At 41.0% G+C, this 18,995-nt stretch overlaps 2 protein-coding genes across 8 annotated transcripts in view; one reads left to right on the top strand and one right to left on the bottom strand.

The window, feature by feature from the left end:
- Window positions 1-2,085, bottom strand: part of KLHL2 (kelch like family member 2) — a 122,325-nt gene extending 120,240 nt beyond the window's left edge. For all 7 annotated transcript variants that reach the window (XR_013532829.1, XR_013532830.1, XR_004740540.3 and 4 more), the window contains exon 1: window positions 1,860-2,085. Coding sequence is in view for 1 of the 7 variants with exons in the window: in XM_002745256.6 (XP_002745302.1) it covers window positions 1,860-1,885 (26 nt within the window). In the remaining 6 variants the exon portion in view is untranslated. The remainder of the gene's footprint in view (window positions 1-1,859) is intronic.
- Window positions 1-18,995, top strand: part of LOC144581672 (uncharacterized) — a 69,995-nt gene that overhangs the window by 19,849 nt on the left and 31,151 nt on the right. The window contains exon 2 of the mRNA XM_078366062.1: window positions 1,531-2,399. Coding sequence (XP_078222188.1) covers window positions 1,531-2,364 — 834 coding nt within the window. The 3' untranslated portion in view covers window positions 2,365-2,399. The remainder of the gene's footprint in view (window positions 1-1,530; window positions 2,400-18,995) is intronic.

Here is an 18,995-nt window from a genome sequence, read left to right on the forward strand (position 1 = left end):
GGAGTTTTAACAATTCTTCATCCATGCTGGCATTACAGGTTTTCCATTATATCTCAGCCTCTCATTGTTCCAGCACTATTGATGGAATCTCAATACCAAAAAAATGATGCTGGTCATCAAAATTACGATTAGCTGATCTACCCTAGAGTCAGTTTATCAGTGTTTGCATGCATACATCAATTTCATGTCTTATTATTTCGATTTAAATAATCTGTATCTCTATCCCCTTCCACCAGAGCCTGCCTGCTTTTCCACATCCTTCTTTTCACCTGCATTCTAAGATCCCCTTGTTCTTTCCTTTGGTTCTCTGTTCCAAAAGTAAAAAGGAACTGCAAGAACTGATATATAGAAGGCAGGTTTACTACAGATAACATACCTACATGTTACATATTATATACCATGTGTTGTCTAAATACAGCTAGCATATCCTGCCTCAAGTGCTTCTGAGACTGGGCAGACCCCCATGTGTTCATCCTGCTGATGTTAACCATCCACCATCATATTTCCTAGGAGTTCAAGTGCCTTCCAGCCTGCTGAAGAACATGACTAAATCTCAGAGCCCTCAAAGTCAAAGCTATCGAGAGGTGGCTAAGCCCTTGCTTCTGTCAGCCGAAGAGGGCCAATCCACGAGTCTTATCATCTACCCCTACATTTCCATGACCTGTTCCACTCAAGCTAAACATTCTGAAACACACCTTTAGAAATTGTCATTCCAGAATCCCATTAGCTCTCCCAAAAGGGCTGAACATCAACAAATTATTCAACCCAAGCCAAATATTCTTATTTTGGCTGGAATTCTGCCAAATAACCACAAGAGGCTGGTGCGGTACAATTGCCATGGAGTGAATGAAGCTTGCCAAATCTAACCGGAGAACGACAAGCCTCCATGAATAAGCTCTCATGAAAAGGTACACCATTTTTCAGGATTAGGTTTGTCTCCGGTTTAAAAAGTCAGATTCAAAGGACTCTTATTCCTTCCTAAGAGAAGAGGGAACCAAAATTGAAATTTTCAAAACTCCTGGGTATTTACAGGCCACTTTTACCAAGATGTTTTTAAAACTAAAAACTAAAATTAAAGAAAAAAAAAAACCTTGTTCTGAATAATGCAATAACGTCTTCTACATGTTTCAGCTATTGTTTCTAGAAAATAATTCTGTTGCTAGTGATCTTGAATGTACTTGGGTACCAAAGAAAAAAGACACCTGTGCCTGGCAGGTCGATAGGCTACTAATTTGCCTGAGGTACTAAGGAAACAGAAGATGCTCTGATTTCTGGATAAAACGTTCTGCGTGCCAGGTAAAAGAGGTCACATGCCCTGAACGGCCACCGCTCATTTCAGAGTGATGGAAAAGCTCCTCAGATATTAATTTTGTTAGAAATTCGGGGAACCAAACAACCTAAGATCAATTCATTTAGACAGCCGGCGCCTGGTACTTTCCAGTTTCCTTTTTTCAACGGACTCCGTGCATCCTAGCTTGATCCCCTAGAAAGGGGTGGGCAAGCTGGGCACCAACTGCCCATGCATTTCAGGGAGGTACACACAGGACCGGCAGGGTCCCCCATGCACAGCCCCACCCTGAATCTTCTATCCGCCTGGCATGGGGAAGACCCTTCCCCAGAAATCCTGGGCAGCGTTTTAAGTCACCGCCTGGCGAAGCTGAGTTTCCGTCCGCGTCCGCTCAGGACTGCCGGCACCGCGCCTCGTCACGCCCCGCATCTCTCACCTCCCGCCGGCCCCGGCGGCTCCGGGCGGCCGTACCCCAAGCTGCGCCCGCGGCCGGCGACACGCGCCGCAGCGGCGCGCTTATCCGCAGGGGCACAGCCAGCCAGCCCGCCCGCCCGCCCGCCAGCTCACTCACGCGGGAGGCAGCGGCGGCGTCTCCATTGTGGCTCCTCTCTGGCTTCAGAACGCAGGCACCGACCGCCGCCACCAGCACCATTCCAGCCGCGGACGCCGGCACTGCCCGCCCGCCAAGCCGCGTTCCATCCGCCCCGGAGGGGGCGCCGCGCTCGCCTCACCGCGCGCCACCACCTGCGGCGGCGGTCCCCGCGGCCATGGCCCGCTCTGCCGGGCGCGCTCTGTCTACTGCGCGGCTCCCGCGCTCGCCCGAGTGCCGGGTGGCGGCGGCGGCGGCAGCGGCGGCGGGACGGGCGGGCGCGCGGGCTCGGCAACTTCCGGGTTCGGCCGCGGCCGGCGCTGACGCCGTGACGGGACAGCTATGCGGCCTCCCGCGGCGGCCGAGGACCCCTCCCTCGGCGCCTCCCCTTCCTCCTGCTGCTGCCGCTGCCGATTCTGCTTTTGGAGGCGGGCGGGCGTGCGGGCGCCAGCCGGGAGCGGGGCGGGCGTGCCCAGACGCGGGCTAGCAGGCCGGGACGCGGGCGGCGGCCGCCCACAGCAGGTCTGTGGATCACCGGGACGGGGGCGCTGGAAAATGGGAGCGGAGGGGGTTCTCCGTGCAGAAAAAGGGCGGCCGAACGCACGGCGTAATAACGCTCGGTATCCACTACTGCTCTGCTTCGCGGGCGTCTGTACACGTTATTCTTTTCATTTGAGCCTATACCCAGGGAGATGGGAAGGGTAGGCATAACCAAACCGGTGCCCTTACAGATGGTGGAACTGAGGCGAGAAGAAATGATTTGCCTGTCCAGTGTCCCAGGCAAGAAGCTGGCTCTCCCTCCAGTATGCTATCCATTCCTTGAACAAGTGAAATGAGCACCTGCTAGGCAAGGTTTTAGTGCTGGGGATGCGACAGCAAAACCAGGACTCTGTGGAGCTGTCCATCTAGACGGGATGACAGAAACAAGCGATGCTTGCCAACAAGAAACATGAGAATGAGGAGAGGGGAAGAGATTTTAGAAGGAGTGGTCAGTGAAGGCCTCTCAAAAGGTGTGAGTTAAACAGAGATGGAATAACGTGGGCTTTGAATAATGCAAAAATGCCCAGGGCGAAGGGAAGAGCAGCGTGGAGACTGCTAAGCAAGATCCTGCCTGCCTTGTTGAGGAACGGGAGGGAGAACAATGCAGTTGGTGGTTCTCCAGGTATGCCCGCTGGAAGCAGTAGCACCTGCGAACTTGTTAGAGCTATGAATTCTCCAGTTCCACTTTAGATCTACTGAACCAGAAACTCTGGGGGTGGGGCCCGGCAGCCTGTGCTTTAACAAGCTCTCCAGATGATGCTGGCTGGGGCCGCGAGGGTGGGAGACCCTCTAATGAAGCAGAGTGAAGTCTGGAAGACAGCGGCAGGAAGGGGTGTGGCGGGGAATAATCACAGATCACCCAGGCCTTGTAGGCCATGATAAAGGACTTGGCTTTTACTAAATGAGAAGCAATTAGAAAGTGTGGAGTAGCTCGATCTGATCACTGAAAGGATGACTTTTCTGGGATTTGTTTGAAAATATTACAGAAAAAGTAGAACTGAAAAGAGAGAAGTGAATAGATGAAGATTTGTAAAATGTTAATTTTTGATGGGCGGGTGATCATTATTTATGTGTGTTTATGTATATGTTTTAAAAGTTCATAATAGGCCGGGCGAGGTGGCTCTCACCTGTAATCCCAGCACTTGTTGGAAGGCAGAGGTGGGCAGATCACCTGGGGTCAGGAGTTCAAGACCAGCCTGGCCAACATGGTAAAATCCTGTCTCTACTGAAAATACAAAAATTAGCCCTACTCAGGAGGCTGAGGCAGGAGAATCGCTTAAACCCAGGAGGTGGAGGTTGCAGTGAGCTGAAATCACGCCACTGCACTGCAGCCTGGGTGACAGAACAAGACTCCATCTGAAAAAAAAGTTCATAATACAAAGTTTTTTTTTTTTTTAAGGTGACTGTTTGCTGTATAGGCAACATGAGTAGGGAGGCAAAAGAGCAAGCAAGAAGATTAGCTTAGCTGGAATGAAAAGTAAGGATGGCCTGGATTAGAGTCCCAATGATTGAGAGACATGGTCAGGTTCTGAATCTGGTTAGAAGGTAAAGAACACAGGAACAGCTGATAGATTAGGGTATAAAAGAAAAATGGTCCTAAGGGTTTTGTTCAGAGTTCTGGGGAGAAGAGTTGACCTTTACGGGGATTGAGGAGATAGAGAAGGAACAAATATGGGGGTGTGGGACGAAGATTGTATTTGTAAACTCTGATTTAGATATGGCAAGTTTAAGATGTCTATTAAACATTCATGTGGAGATAGGTGTAGACAATTAGATATATGTATCTGGGGTAGATATAAATTTGGAAGTCGTTAGCATACAGATGGTATTGAGATCAACTAGATTAGCTACAGAAAAGAAGTAGAACAAGAAGTAAGTCCTGGGGCACTCCAACATTAAAAAAGAGGAGGAGGACTCAGCAAGGGAGATGGTAAAGGAACAGCCAGGGAAATAGAAAGAGATCCAAGGAAAGTGTCTTGGTAGCCTAGTGAAAGTTTCCAGGAAAAAAATTTAAAAACCTTAGTATGCTTTAGTATGAGCTAACTTCTTGGTATGATGGTTCTGTTCAGAGCCATAATAAAACTTTCTACTTTACAAGGTTGTTTTAAGAATTAAACGAAATAATTTACATAAAGTACATAGCACATAAATGTATAATGGAAGCACTTAATGAATGTTAGTTGCTGTTATTATTTCTGTAAATTTGACATTTACGTTTCTGTAAATGTTATTATTTCTGTAAATTTCTGTGGCCATCAGTCATACCTGACTCAGCTAGGAACTGGGTTAGGTCCTAGAGCGGAGACACTAAAGTTTTACCAAACCTTTGACCTGACTCCTTTCTGCATCAAGCTCTGTGAGTAGGGCTGACTCATCAGCCATTTCAGGAACTCTTTTGAGGCAGGGGGTTGGGGGGTTGGAGATGGACTTTTCTATTGCTTTTGTATCTTCCCACCCAAAATATGTGTACAAATAAATACTAAAAAATTAAGATGTGTTCATCTGACAACTTGGCACATATCTTCAAACCATAGCCCCTCTTACATCCTCCTCCTCTGGGTTGGTTTTGTCTATCATAACTCTCTGCTTAAGGGGTCCGACTCATCTGGCATGCTAAATGTCAACCCAAATCTTTCTTTTTTCACAACCACCCCCATTTGTAGGCTTCACAAGTAGACTGAGAAAAAGTACATTACCCACATACAATTCAGCCTTACTTGGAGTTAAATGTCACATCACAAGCTCTAGTCTCCCAGTGTGGTCACATCAAGTAGATATGAAGACAGTCCACAATCTTAATCCATGTCTGTGCTCCAGACACCATTCGCTGCAGAGAAGAGGAAGAGCAGAACCCAGACCCTGAAATCTAGATCAGGCTAAGATTTAATTCATTTAATCCACTAAAGATCTTGAAGCAATCTGAAAATATTAATCCACATTGAGTCTTCGTTGTTTTCTGAAAAGCCAGTGACAGAACTCTTGGCTTTCAGACATAAGCAGACCTGCCTAAGATCAGCAGCAATTTACAAGGCCAACGTTTTCATTTTCATCTTTATGTGGCCAAGTAACCTCAGCCAGTTATAGCCTCCACCTTTAACCTTGTCTCTCCACTCATAAGAGAAAATAAACAAAAAATGCTTGACAGGCTGAGCCCAAATCCAACGCTACAGTGGGGAAGAAACTTTCTAATACTTCTTCCTTTGACTCCAGTTTCACTATCTTCTCATGTAAAGGACATTAAGGATTAGGAGCAGCTATCCAAGGCCACCAAACTCTTCTCTTTTTCATTTCCCCTGACATAAGGACTGACTGAACATGCAATGGTGTTGACCTCCCCTTGCTTAGATTATTATCTCCATCCACCTTTTCATCATTCGTTAGCTGAGCCCTTTACACCCTTGGCAGAGGGAAGAGATCTTACAAAAGTCCATCTGTCTGCTATACTGTTCAGATAGAACAATTCCTTAACCATATTAGTAATCCTAATCTAAAGCTAATGTAAGTAATAGAAATGTATCACTTGTAAAGAAAATGGAAACATGCAGATGAACAAGTCCATGACTACCTGGTGGCAAAAATCTCTTAGATTGAGCTGAAATCAGATGTTGCAATAGAACTAATGACATGACATGGCAGGCACAAACACATCTCATGGCAAGAATCTGGGAGCTGAGAATTGCTCCTGTAAAGAAAAGACTTAACTTCACTGAAGAATATAAAACTGTTAGATGCTATATTTGTAATTCCTTCCAGTGCAAAGATGGCAAGTATGAAAAGATTCGCTCATTCAAAATTAGGTACTAAAGAAGATAAAGACCTTCTAAAGAGTCTCATTTTCTATCCTAAAGACTTAAAGTTGCTTTACTAATTTTAAATTAGGGGTTTGCTTTTAATATTTTGATTTAGAAGAAACTTATGCATAATATATTATGAAGCATTTCAAAATGTTCTTGTGATACTTTGCTGTTTAGCAAGTGGATTTGTCAATACATTAAGATACTTACTACAAGCTTTGTGATGTCAAATGGGGTGATATGAGTCTTGTGCTCCAGATCAATAGAAAATCTTTAATTGATGGAGTCCTTTGTTTCCATGAATCAAATTTACCCTTCAAATGCTTGCCTCCCTGTTTTTGTAGTCTTTAATATACCAACTTTACTTCCAACACAGCACACCTCCCCATTATCCCATCTGAGCTTCCTGGAGAAATGAATGCAAATTGTTTGTTGCAAAGTTTAATTGAAAATCTGTTGGAACTGGTACAGGAAGTATCCAAAAATAGATTTCACACTAATGTATATCAGGTAAGCAGTTTCTCTGTGCTTTTTTAAGAAAAGGAAATTTACTTAATCTATTTTTACTTGTATATAGCTTTATGGTATCTATTTATGTAGTCCGGTGATGTAATACCTCATTATAGAATTATCTAGGACTGAACATCTTTCTACACAGTCAGCAATGCTGGGGGGAAGAAAAAGCATATAAAAATTCTTGATAAATTATGTAAAGCATTATTAGCTTGTTGTCATTCTATCTCAAATTATGCATCAGCACATAAACAAAAATTTCTCCCTACAGCTTCTGCCTGTCTGTTACAGCTGACTGTTAATAGCACAGACCCTAAACAAAACTGTGAAATAAGTTTATTTTGGCGTTCTCATTTTTCCCATTTTGTTCTCTTTTTTCCTGTTAGCATCAATACTTCTCTCACCTTTCACATCACCTACGGATGTCCAGTATTCTCTCTCCATCCCTAATCAAAACTTAGAAATGATCAGACATCAGCCCACAGAATCATTAGTGAACAACACTTTAAAACAAATGGCTTTTAGACATGGGGTAACCCAATACTTGTATTATTTGAGCTAAATAATATCTTTATACCGTACTCCTATTCTCCATCCTAGAATGCGTTCCAATGTTATCTATATTATTTTAATCACAAAATTATGTACAAGTTGTGATGTTTAAATGTGTCGTTCATTAATAGGGGTATTACTGAATAACACTGTGAAATGAATGCTTTACTTTGATAAGGGACAATGCAGAGCATAGGAGATAAAAAAAAAATTCTTCTCAAACTCTAGACCTTTTGAAACCATACCTCAGAGAATTTGTGTTATTTGTTCAAATTGTTCACATGATAATATAAAAAGATAAGTCTTGAATTTCCACATAAATCATAAAATTTGAGCTCAGCCCAAGTCTTGGAATTATTTTTGCAAGAAAGGGTTCTTTGCCAAGAAATCCTTTCTTGTTCTTAATCTGGTACTAGTCAGCTTCTGGATGCAGAGAAGCATGTTTAATGCAGGATATAAGTGGTTAGTCAATTCCTGAGGCATCCATATTTCTTCATTTTCCTTGTTAAGATCTTGGTAATAATCCAACCCAAGAAATAGAATTAAATCCAGGCTGCATATGTATGAGAACTATTCTTCATTGAACTAAAAATGAACTTGAGCTGCCATTTTGAAGTCTTTGTTAAAAGCCAACTAAAATTAAATCATGAGAAAAATATTCCAAGTCATATTTTCTGAGGCAAACTGATTCAAGCCAATCTTGATGGTGTTATATTTAGATATACATATCAACTTTTTTTCTATGTCACGTACAGAAAATACCGACCACCCTATTTTAAATTGCAACTAGCACTCCCCCTGCACCCTCAACACTCCCTAAACTTCTTTTCTGATTTGTTTTTTCCCCGAGCACTTATCACAATTTGACCAACTCTGCGTTTTACTTATTTATTTCATATATTGTCTGTTCTCTCCTTTGGAACGTAAGCTCTATGAAGGCATGAGTTCTGTATCTCCAGGGCCTAGCAAAACACCTGGCACATATTCAACAAATACTGTTGAATGAATGAACTGGCACCAACTAAAATGTTTACTTCCAGGTACACATATTCCAACTCAAAATTCAGGCAATGTATATTTTAATAGATAAATGCTATATCAATCTATCAAATTTATTCTTTTTTACTTTTGGAAGCATATAAACAATGGTCCCCAGAAATAAGGAAGAAACAGAGAAAGTTTATTTGATTTCAGTCAGTCAATCAGCCCACAAATTTATTGAATGCCCTCCTTGATGATTACACTATTATAGATGAGTCTGTCTGGGGCAGTAGTTAGGAATAATATGAAACTTAGGACAAGGATTCTCCCCTTAAGATCCTTGTAATCAACTTCAGTCATAAAAATAAATTTACATTTTAAATAAAATTAATCATCCCAGCACTTTGTGAGGATGAGGTGGGAGGATTGCCTGAACCCAGGAGCTCAAGACTGTAGTGAGCTATGATTGTGCCACTGCACTCTAGCCTGGGTGACAGAGCCAGACTCTGTCTCTAAAAACTAAATAAACTAGGCCAGGTGCAGTGGCTCACACCTGTAATCCCAGCACTTTGGGAGGCTGAGGCAGACGGATCACCTGAAGTCAGGAGTTCGAGACCAGCCTGGCCAACATAGTGAAACTCCATATCTGTTAAAAATATAGCCAGGCATAATGTTGGACACTTGTAATCCCAGCTACTTGAGAGGCTGAGGCAGGAGAATAGCTTGAACCCAGGAGGTAGAGGTTATAGTGAGCCAAGATGATGCCACTGCCCTCCAGCCTGGGCGACATTTTAGAGTGAGACTCCATCTAAAAAAGTTTTTTTTTAATGAAATAAAATTAAACAAAAATACTAGACAACAGAGTCTTCACAAGTAAGATAAACTCTGACTTGAGCACTTGAGAAAGAGAAAAGTACATAGTGGGAAAAAAGCATATGTTCAGTGCATAGTAAAGGAGGATTTCAGGCAAATAATCCCAAGAATGGAATATTAAGAAATAAAGCTAAGCTGTTAATGTTAAGATCAGATTCCATAAATCCTTTCAGGCTTTATGTGGAGTAAGCAGACAATTATTGGAGGAATGTGTGTGTGTGTCCAGGTTGTAGAATAAACAAATTCTACTTCTAAGATTTTTAATCTGGCATTGCTTTACAAAATTAATGACAGCTGGGAGAGATTGGAAACAGGAAAATTAGTTGGGAAACTATTACAAGAGTTTATCTGTGGGCCAGGTACAGTGGCTCAGGCCTATAATCTCAGCGATTTGGGAGGCTGAGGTGGGCAGATCACTTGAGGCCAAGATTTCAAGACCAGCCTGGCGAACATGGTAAAACCCTGTCTCTACTAAAACATAGAAAAGTTTGCCTGGTGTGGTAGCACACACCTGTAATCCCAGCTACTCAGGAGGCTGAAGTATAAGAATCGCTTGAGCTTGGGAAGCAGAGGTTGTAGTGAGCTGATACGGTGCCACTGCACTCCAGCCTTGGCAACAGAATGAGACTTCATCCCAAAAAAAAAAAAAAAAGTTTGTCCCTGGTATGATAAAAGCATGAAGCAGTGTACTTTGGCATAAATGAAAAGAAGCCAAATGGCAATGGTGGAATAAACATGACTCAGTGACTAATTTGATATGAGGGGACAAGGAAGACGAGGTAGCCTGAAAATATGATGATAAAGCTGGTAAAAATAAGAAAGTCACATGGGTTAGATGATGATGTGTGTGGTTTTAGGCCTACAGAGTTTTCAGTGACCTCAAGATATCCCAGTAAAATGTCCAGCAGGAAGTTGTAGCTTAACCAGATCAAGGGCACCTGGTACAAAGATAGACTCACTCTCATAAAGTTATTGGCCCCTGAAGAAACTGGTAATGCAGCTTTCTATGGTCAACTACATTGTTCTTCACATTGTTCTGGGCATTGGCGGATGTCCCAGTACTGCTTTCTTGATTGCTAATTTTTAAAATAATTTAAAGCAAATAATACATGATTACATTCTTTATTTTCCCCCCACTGGGAAGAAAATGATTACATCCTTATAGTAAAAATTCAAACCATAAAATGAAATGAAAGTTCTCATTGATCTTTCCCTTAATTTCCTCAACAGAAGTAGCACATGTTAATGGTTTTAAATGTATTTTTTCAAACATTTTTCTATGTACTCATATACATATGTGGTACACATAAAAATAGGTGGATTTGTATTTGTTTCACGTAAATGGAATCATGCTGTGGGTACCTTCAGCTCATTAGCAGCTGCTAAGTAAGGCTTACTGCCAATTTGCTGTAGCTGTGGGAGACCCAGGCAGGGAGAGCTCAGCTACCAGTTGCCAGTACATCCAGGAGTTAAAAGGATACAAATTTTAGGAAAAAATGTGAACATTAGAAGGTTGACTAATGCATTAGGTTAGATAGTACAGTGCCAGGTGGGTACTGCATTGCATCTTAGTGCCACAGACAACTTCCTCCTCCATTCTAACCAAAACACACTCGCTCTTTTGGAAATCTTATTTTTTACCTAATCCTTAGGGAGAAGGATTCAAAGCCACTATTCCTTTAGTGGCTAAAGGAATAGCCACTAATATCTTTACTAATATCTTTACTAATCATCTTAGTAAAGATTAGGGTTTTTTTTTTAATGGATTTTACATTGCCTGGAGTTCTTAATATTTCTAGATTCTCTATTTCTATTTTTTCTTATCTTTTGTTACAATTTTCACTTTTTCTCTCTATCATTTTTCATTCCAGTTAACTTGTCTAGGAAGACCTGGAATGAGGGATTAGAGAGCTGAGTTATGGTGGATATCTATTCATAGTATTTTGGTCAAATGCTGCAGAAATTTTATTCTTTTGTGTTTTAGTTCCCAGTTAAACCTTCCTAAAGCCATAGTAATTACATACCTACTTATAATAATGATTTACTTTAAAGCATATTTAAATATTGCAACAACATGCATTTTATTTGGCACAATTCATTTTTAAAGTTCTCACTGTGGGAAGCTATATGTGTTCATAATTACAGTTTATTTGAATGTGTAGTATTTTTGGAACACTGAAGTACCATACTTTGGGGTGGGTGAAATGAAAGTAATTTATGTATTTTAAATGAATCAGTTTGTCTTAATGTTCAGTATCTAGGATAATTTTAAAATTCATTGGTTCAGTTTTATATCGTAAGCTATGAATAAAAATATCTTTATACAGTGGAACCTCACTTATGTGGTTTTCAACATCCATTGTGTGACCACCAACAACTGCTTGGTAATTGTGGTGATTAAATCATCTTTGAGAGATTTATACAAAATAATTTTTGTGAGTAAGTGGAGGTATCTTTCTTTTCTTTTCTTTTCTTTTTTTTTTGAGACGGAGTCTTGCTGTGTCCCCCAGGCTGGAGTGCAGTTGTGCAATCTCAGCTCACTACAACCTCCAACTCCCAAATTCAAGCAATTCTTCTGCCTCAGTCTCCCAAGTAGCTGAGATTACAGGTGCCTGCCACCACACCTGGCTAATTTTTGAATTTTAGTAGAAATGAGGTTTCATCATGTTGGATCAGGCTGGTTTTAAAACCCTGCCCTCAGGTGATCTGCCCGCCTCAGTCTCCCAAAGTTATGGGATTATAGGCGTGAGCCAACATGCCTGGCTGGGAAGTGAAGGTATCTTCCATGGGGCCAGCTGAAAATTATACTCTTAGAAAAATATGGCTGAAGCCTCTTTAAAAATTCATTTAGTCCATTTACCTAATTTCAAACTGGCGTATAACCGATTTTAAAGGCATTCAGAGAATATTCAAAAACTTTCTTCAGTAACTTGTTGTACAGTTTCTTTTTTGAGACAGAGACTCACACTGTCATCCAGGCTGAAGTGCAGTGGCGTCATCTCGGCTCACTGTAACCTCTCTGCCTCTGGGTTCAAGCAGTTCTCCTGTCTCAGCCTCCAGAGTAGCTGGGATTATGGGCACCCGCCACCATGCCTGGCTAATTTTTTGTATTTTTAGTAGAAACAGGGCTTCACCATGTTGGCCAGGCTGATCTCTAACTCCTGACCTCGTGAATCACCTGCATTGGCCTCCCAAAGTGCTAGGATTACAGGCGTGAGCCACTGTGCCCAGCCCTCATTGTACAATTTTACAGTACTTTTCAAGATTCAGAACTTAGCAGTATGTTTGCTGTGGAGGCAGATTCAAAATATAACCTGCCCAGAAACAGCTTGCCCACCCTGAAGACATTTTAGTATATACATACTAAAATTACAGAGGAATATGATTTATGGGTGCAAATATAATTTGGGGATGGGATTATTCCAGAAACACTTTCTGGAAGAGGCATATTTTGATCTGGACTTCAGGGAACATATAGGATTTAGATTAGCAGAGAAGAAAAGGGAGCAAATTCCTCATGTAGGGAAGAAAAACAAAATAGAAATGTTGGACCTGGCAGAAATTATAGGTCAGCCCTAACTGGAATTGAAGAGCAGTAAGTGAAATTGAAGAGGTTAAGACAAGATATTTTCCCAGGGCCTCCCCATAGCTCTTAAATTTATCTAGTAAACTAGAAACCACTGAGGACTTTTAACAAGGGAGTACAATATTCAAGTATGATTTTAGTGAGATTTATCTGACTGAAGTAGTCAGACCTAGTTAGGAGTTGGGAGATTTAGGAAGGAAGGGCATTGATTAAGGAGTCATTACATGTACATCAAAATTTTAAAAATGGATGTATCCTGTGACACAGCAATTCCACTTCTAGGAATTTATCCTAAAGTGGATATGGCCAGACACGGTGGCTCAGGCCTATAATCCCAGCATTTTGGGAGGCCAAGGCAGGAAGATCACTTGAGGCCAGGAGTTCAAGACCAGCCGGCCAACGTGGTAAAACCCTGTCTCTACTAAAAATACAAAAATCAGCCAGGCATGATGGCACATGCCTGTGATCCCAGCTGTTTGGGAAGCGGAGGCCATAGTATTGCTTTAAACTGGGAGTTGGAGGTGGCAGTGAGCTGAGATGACCCCACTGCGTGTCCACTTCAAATAAAGAAAAAAAAGAAGAAGAAGTATTCATAGACGTACATGAGTCAGCTACAAGAATATTTAGTGCAACTTACTTATATAATAATACATTGGAAACCCAAATTGACCCACAGGTTACTAGATAAATTTTATAAAACCACCATATAGTAGACCACTATGGGACCACTAAAATTGATACAGTATAAGAATACTTAATGTCATAAAAAGATGACATATTGTTGAAAGGAAAAACCAAGTTAGAAAATACTACCAGCCTGGGCAACTTGATGAAACCTTGTCTCTGTAAAAAATGCAAATATTAGCCAGGTGTGGTACCATGCACCTGTAGTCCCAGCTACTCAGGAGGCTGATGTAGGAAGATCACCTGAGCCCAGGGAGATCCAGGCTGCAATGAGTCATAATCATGTCACTGCACGCCAGCCCTGATGGCAGAGTGAGACCCTGTCTTAACAACAACAACAAAAAAAAATACTGTATATAGTATGAGCCTATGTATGTAAAAGAAAAAAAAGTGTCTGTGTGCGTGTGGTATGTGTTCACCTTGTGTATGATTGGTAAGCTGAATAAATATGGCACATTTTGATTGCATAGAAAAATTCGATTTTTGTTTCCATTGGTATGATCTTTTTCTATCCTAAGATGAAATATTGAACCAGCCCATGACTCTCAGATAATGAAACGTCCATCAGCCACTTAGTCCTAAAAAGCCACAACTCAGTCTTAAGTAGTAGTTAAAATTCCAAATTTAGCCTGGAGCAGTGGCTCACACCTGTAATCCCAGCACTTTGGGAGACTGAGGCGGGCAGATAACAAGGTCAGGAGATGGAGAGCATCCTGGCTAACATGGTGAAACCCCATCTCTACTAAAAATACAAACTATTAGCCAGGTGTGGTGGTGGGTACCTGTAGTCCCAGCTACTCAGGAGGCTGAGGCAGGAGAATTGCTGGAACACGGGAGAATCGCTGGAACCCGGGAGGCAGAGGTTGCAATGAGCAGAGATAGTGCCATTGCACTTCAGCCTGGGAGACAGACTGAGATTCTGTCTCAAAAAAAAAAAAAAAATCCAAATTTAACTTTGTGTTTATTTTTCTGCCCCTCCAAATCTTGGACATATTTCAGTCTAAAATTTTGTAGTGAGGAAAGTGAGGAAGTGGGTGAGATCCCTCTGCAATACTCTTTAGATTTAAGGTAACTAATGAAGACATGTAAATTCTAGAACCACCACTACACTCCAAATCAGTAAATTAACCACTCCAATTTTGCATTACTTTGTGTAAAAATTGGAGCCACTTTTTTTACACAAGGTAATGCAAAATTGGAGTGGTTTGGATTTATCTTAGATTTATTGTGAACATCAAATTATATCATAGAAGCAGAATTATTTTACAGAGTTAAAAAGTGTTCAGTTCTTATCAAATACAACACACTAGACCAGGGATCCACAAACCAAATGCATGCAGGAGGCCAGGAAGGTGACTAAATAACTAACCAGTCCAGGTATAAGGTGATAAATAGCAACTGATATCTGACCTTAATGTTGAGAACCAATACATAGTAGTAGTGAATATGGTGAATTAGAAATAGAGACCTCATGCCTCAAATCTGAGCTGCTTACACTCTGTAAAAATGCAGGCCATTTTGTTACATCTTTTCATATTTCAAAGTAAGCTAGAAATTCTTATTTTTATCTAAAATATTCTAATATTTTAATATTTTTTTGAGATGAAGTTTCCCTCTTGTCACCCAGGCTAGAGTGCAATGGTGTGATTTCAGCTCACTGCAACCTCTGCCTCCTGTGTTCAAGCAATTTTCCTGCCTCAACCTCCCAAGTAGCTGGGATTACAGGCACCCAGCACCACACCCAGCTAATTTTTGTATTTTTAGTAGAGATGGGGTTTCACCATGTGAAACCAGGCTAGTCTCGAACTCCTGACCTGAGGTGATCCATCAGCCTCAGCCTCCCAAAGTGCTGGGATTACAGAAATGAGCCACCCCACCCAGCCTAATTTTTCCATGTTGATAGCCGATTTAAGTATCAAACATTGTGTATACTAATAATGAACTAATAATTAATAAAGGCTTAATTAATGAATAATAAATAATTGATAGGATTAATAATTGTATGATTGATAATATATGATAATTAGTGATTACTAAAGATTATACCGAAGTTGAAGGCAGTGACCATGATTTTCATTTCTGTGGTCTCAATACTTTATACAACGTCTGACATATTTGGTGCTTAATAAATGCTGGTAAAATAAATAGAGGCATGCTGTTAAATTGAAAGACTGTTTCTGCAGGTGGCGATATCAAACAACTCAACACTACCTTTAGTGTAAAGCTTCTTTTTATAAATTTCATTGTAATACATCATCCTTTTTATTTTTCCCAATGATTCGAAGTAGAATAGAAGAAAGAAGTAGAAGAAATCTAAAGGAATAGAGGCAAAATAGGAGGCTAATGGGAGCAAAGAGATCAGTAAGTTAAATAAATAAAATCATAAGATGCTTAGTTATTTCTGGTGCTTTACTTAATCTCTTGAAATGAGGTTAGATTAGTCTAATTAAAGTGGATGGATCTAGCTAACTAGGAGGTAGAAAGAAGAGTGGCCTAACTTAGGGAAGGCAGGTGTCTATTTTGGGGACAGTGGGTAGTCAGAAAAGACTTCCTGGGGGTGTGATGTTTCTATTTAATTCAACAAACGTCTATTGAATATTTACTATGAAATGTACCAGCAAACAAAAACATCCCAAATACTCATGGAACTTATATTTTAGTGAAGAAGACAGATGATAGACATAAGAAATTAGAAAATCATGTAGTATATTACAAGATGTGATGGCCAATTTTATGTGCCAATTGGCCAATCTATAGTCCTTAGTTATTCAATCAAACACCAATGTAGGTGTTGCTGTAACCATTATTCTAGATAATCCAGATAGGCCTGATCCAGTCAGGTGAAAGAACTTACAAGTAGAACTGTGGTTTCCCTTAAAAAAACAAAAAAAAAACCAGATAATTCTGCCTATGGACTGCAGCCTTCACTTGTGCTTGGGAGTTCAATCTTTTTTTTCTGACAGCCTGCCCTGCAGATCTTGGTTTGCCTAGCCAGCCTCCACAGTTGCATAAGCCAGTTCCTTGCAAGGCTATATGTATACACACACACACACACACACACACACACACACACACACACATCCTTATCTGTATATATATCCTTCTGATTCTGCTTCTCTCGGGGGGGTCCCTGACTAATACAGAAGGTGACAGAGTAAAAGGAGGAGTGAGAGTGTAGGGTAACACGGAGCAGGTTGCAGATTAATAGTCAATTTAGGTTTCATTGAGAAGTATCTGAGCAAAGACTTGGAAAAGGTGAAGTAGTTAGCCAAGTCTGTTCTTTTAGGATGAGCCTTTCAAGCAGAAATAACAGTTAGAACAAAATCTCTAAGGTAGGATTTTTGAGAAAGAACAAGAAGGCCAGTGTGGCTGGAGCAGAGTGAAAGAGGAAAGAAAATCAGAGAGGTAAGAGACAGAAGTAGAAGACTCAGATCTTGCAGGACTTGTGAACCATTGCAAGGACCTTACATTTTACTCTGAATGAACCAAAGAGCCATTGCAGCTTTGATTCTCTTTATAGTGATATGCTCTGACTTATATTTTTAAAGGATCATTTCCATTGAAAAAGGACAACCATGTTTAGAGCAAACTATGGGGTGAGGATAGAGAGATGTAAGAAGAGAAGCAAAGAAATCTGTTGAGGTATTACAGTAACTCAGGTGACAGATGATGGTGATGCTTCATCTGAGTCTTGAAGGCAGACCGGACATTTAGGTGGTACACACCTGATTCTGATTAATGGTACCCATGTCATACTAATTGTTAAATATTTTAAATATCCCCCCTTCTTGAGGGACAAGTAGGAGGTAGGCAGTCAGTGAATGCATTTTTGAAAACTGTAATCATATACAAAGGCATGGAAGTGTAAGAAGGCTCAGCCTATTCCAGAGTTTCCAGGATGACCCCTGTGACTCAAGCTAATGATAAATGATAAACAACTACTGACATACCATGTGTCAGACACTTTTCTAAATACTTTGCCTGTGCCAAGTGAAAACTCACTTGTCTTTCTATCAGTTAAGAAATCACTCCAAAACTTAGTGACTCCATCACCATTTAATAGCTCAAGATTCTGTGAGTTGGCAATTTGGGCTGGCAAAGTCCATCTTTTTGCTCCATATGATAGCTGGAATTACTCATGTATTTGCAATCACTTGGCAAATTAGCTGGGCCTGGCTAGTCCCAGCTGCACCCCTCACATGTCTCAGTTGACTTGGGGGAATGGAGTCAGTTGAGACAAGCATCTCTCAGAATCCAGCAGGCTACCCTAAGCTTTCTCAGGTGGTGGTCGCCAATGAGTACAAAACTCAACTTGCAAGCACATATCAAATTGCTTGTGCCAAAGCAGGCTACATGGCCAAAACAAAATCAATGTCAAAGAGGACTTCACAGAGCGTAGTTTCAGGGGGGCATGATTCATTGGGGTTGCCATTTTATTGCAACAGTCCACTCACTGTCTTTATAAAAACCCTGTGATGTGGTAACTGAACAAAGATTCCCATTTTCCAGATGAGGAAATGAAATTCATACGGTGTTAAGTAAGTCATAACTCATAAGAAACAAAGCCAAGATTTGAACCCAGATGCTGGCTCCTGAATCTACACTCCTAACTATGTTACATATGAGAAAGCCGTGGGAGGTGAGACCAGCTGGGTGAATAGGGGCAGATCATGGTGGGCCACGAACACTGTCAAGGTCCCATCATCCAGATAAGTGCATACTGCAAGGGGAAGGTACAGGCAGCAGTGGGTGGAAGACTTGTGGGTTGGGATTCCTGGAGAAAGAAAAGGGAAAAGCTTCAGTGGAAAAATGGAGTCAGAGTCACGAGCTAAAAGAAGATGATCCCTGAGTCAAACTGCAGAAGGCAGGTAGTGGCATAAATAGAAATCAGTATCTCAGAAGTCAGCCCTGAAGGAGGTCAAGAAAATGAGTAGAAACAGAGTGTTCTACACATTGCTGCTGAAAAACTAGAAGTTAATTTTGCCTCTCTGGGGTGAGGTACACCTAGAAAATGATGACTAGTTTTGTAGCAATTTATCTGGAATCATGGTCATGATAGCAGAAATAAATTCAGTTTTACTCCTTTTTTGTGAGGGTGCGGGTGTATGTAAAAACCGGGAATAGTGAATGTGCTGAAATAACAGTGAGCAGCTTTGAGCAGCCTCTGAGTATATTTATAGATATCAAGCACACGAAACACGCCCACATCATACACCCTCTCCCCAGGAATCCAGGATGTATGAAGAATAATATAAGGTGTACGTTTGACAGTCTGTACCACACACAGGATGTACTAGGAGTAATAACTTTCATATCCTTTATAGTAACTGACCAGTGTTTCATCAAAACTGTAAAGTGAACTATTGGAAGGCATACAGACAGAATTATTTTGAATCTAAGATTTTTTTTCAAACATCGGCAGTGATGTAATCTGTCTGAATCTCTGAAGGTCAGGATGTTATCATCGGTGACCTCTAGTGAAAAGGTTCAATGATAGGATGGCAAAGGATTGGAACACTCACCCTTTTTACTCCATACAGTTATGTGCAATCACTTTTTAACAATAAAATATATGCTTTTGAGATCAAGAAACTT

This window comes from Callithrix jacchus, chromosome 3 (assembly GCF_049354715.1).
Source record: "Callithrix jacchus isolate 240 chromosome 3, calJac240_pri, whole genome shotgun sequence".
In the NCBI taxonomy this organism is placed as follows: domain Eukaryota; kingdom Metazoa; phylum Chordata; class Mammalia; order Primates; family Cebidae; genus Callithrix; species Callithrix jacchus.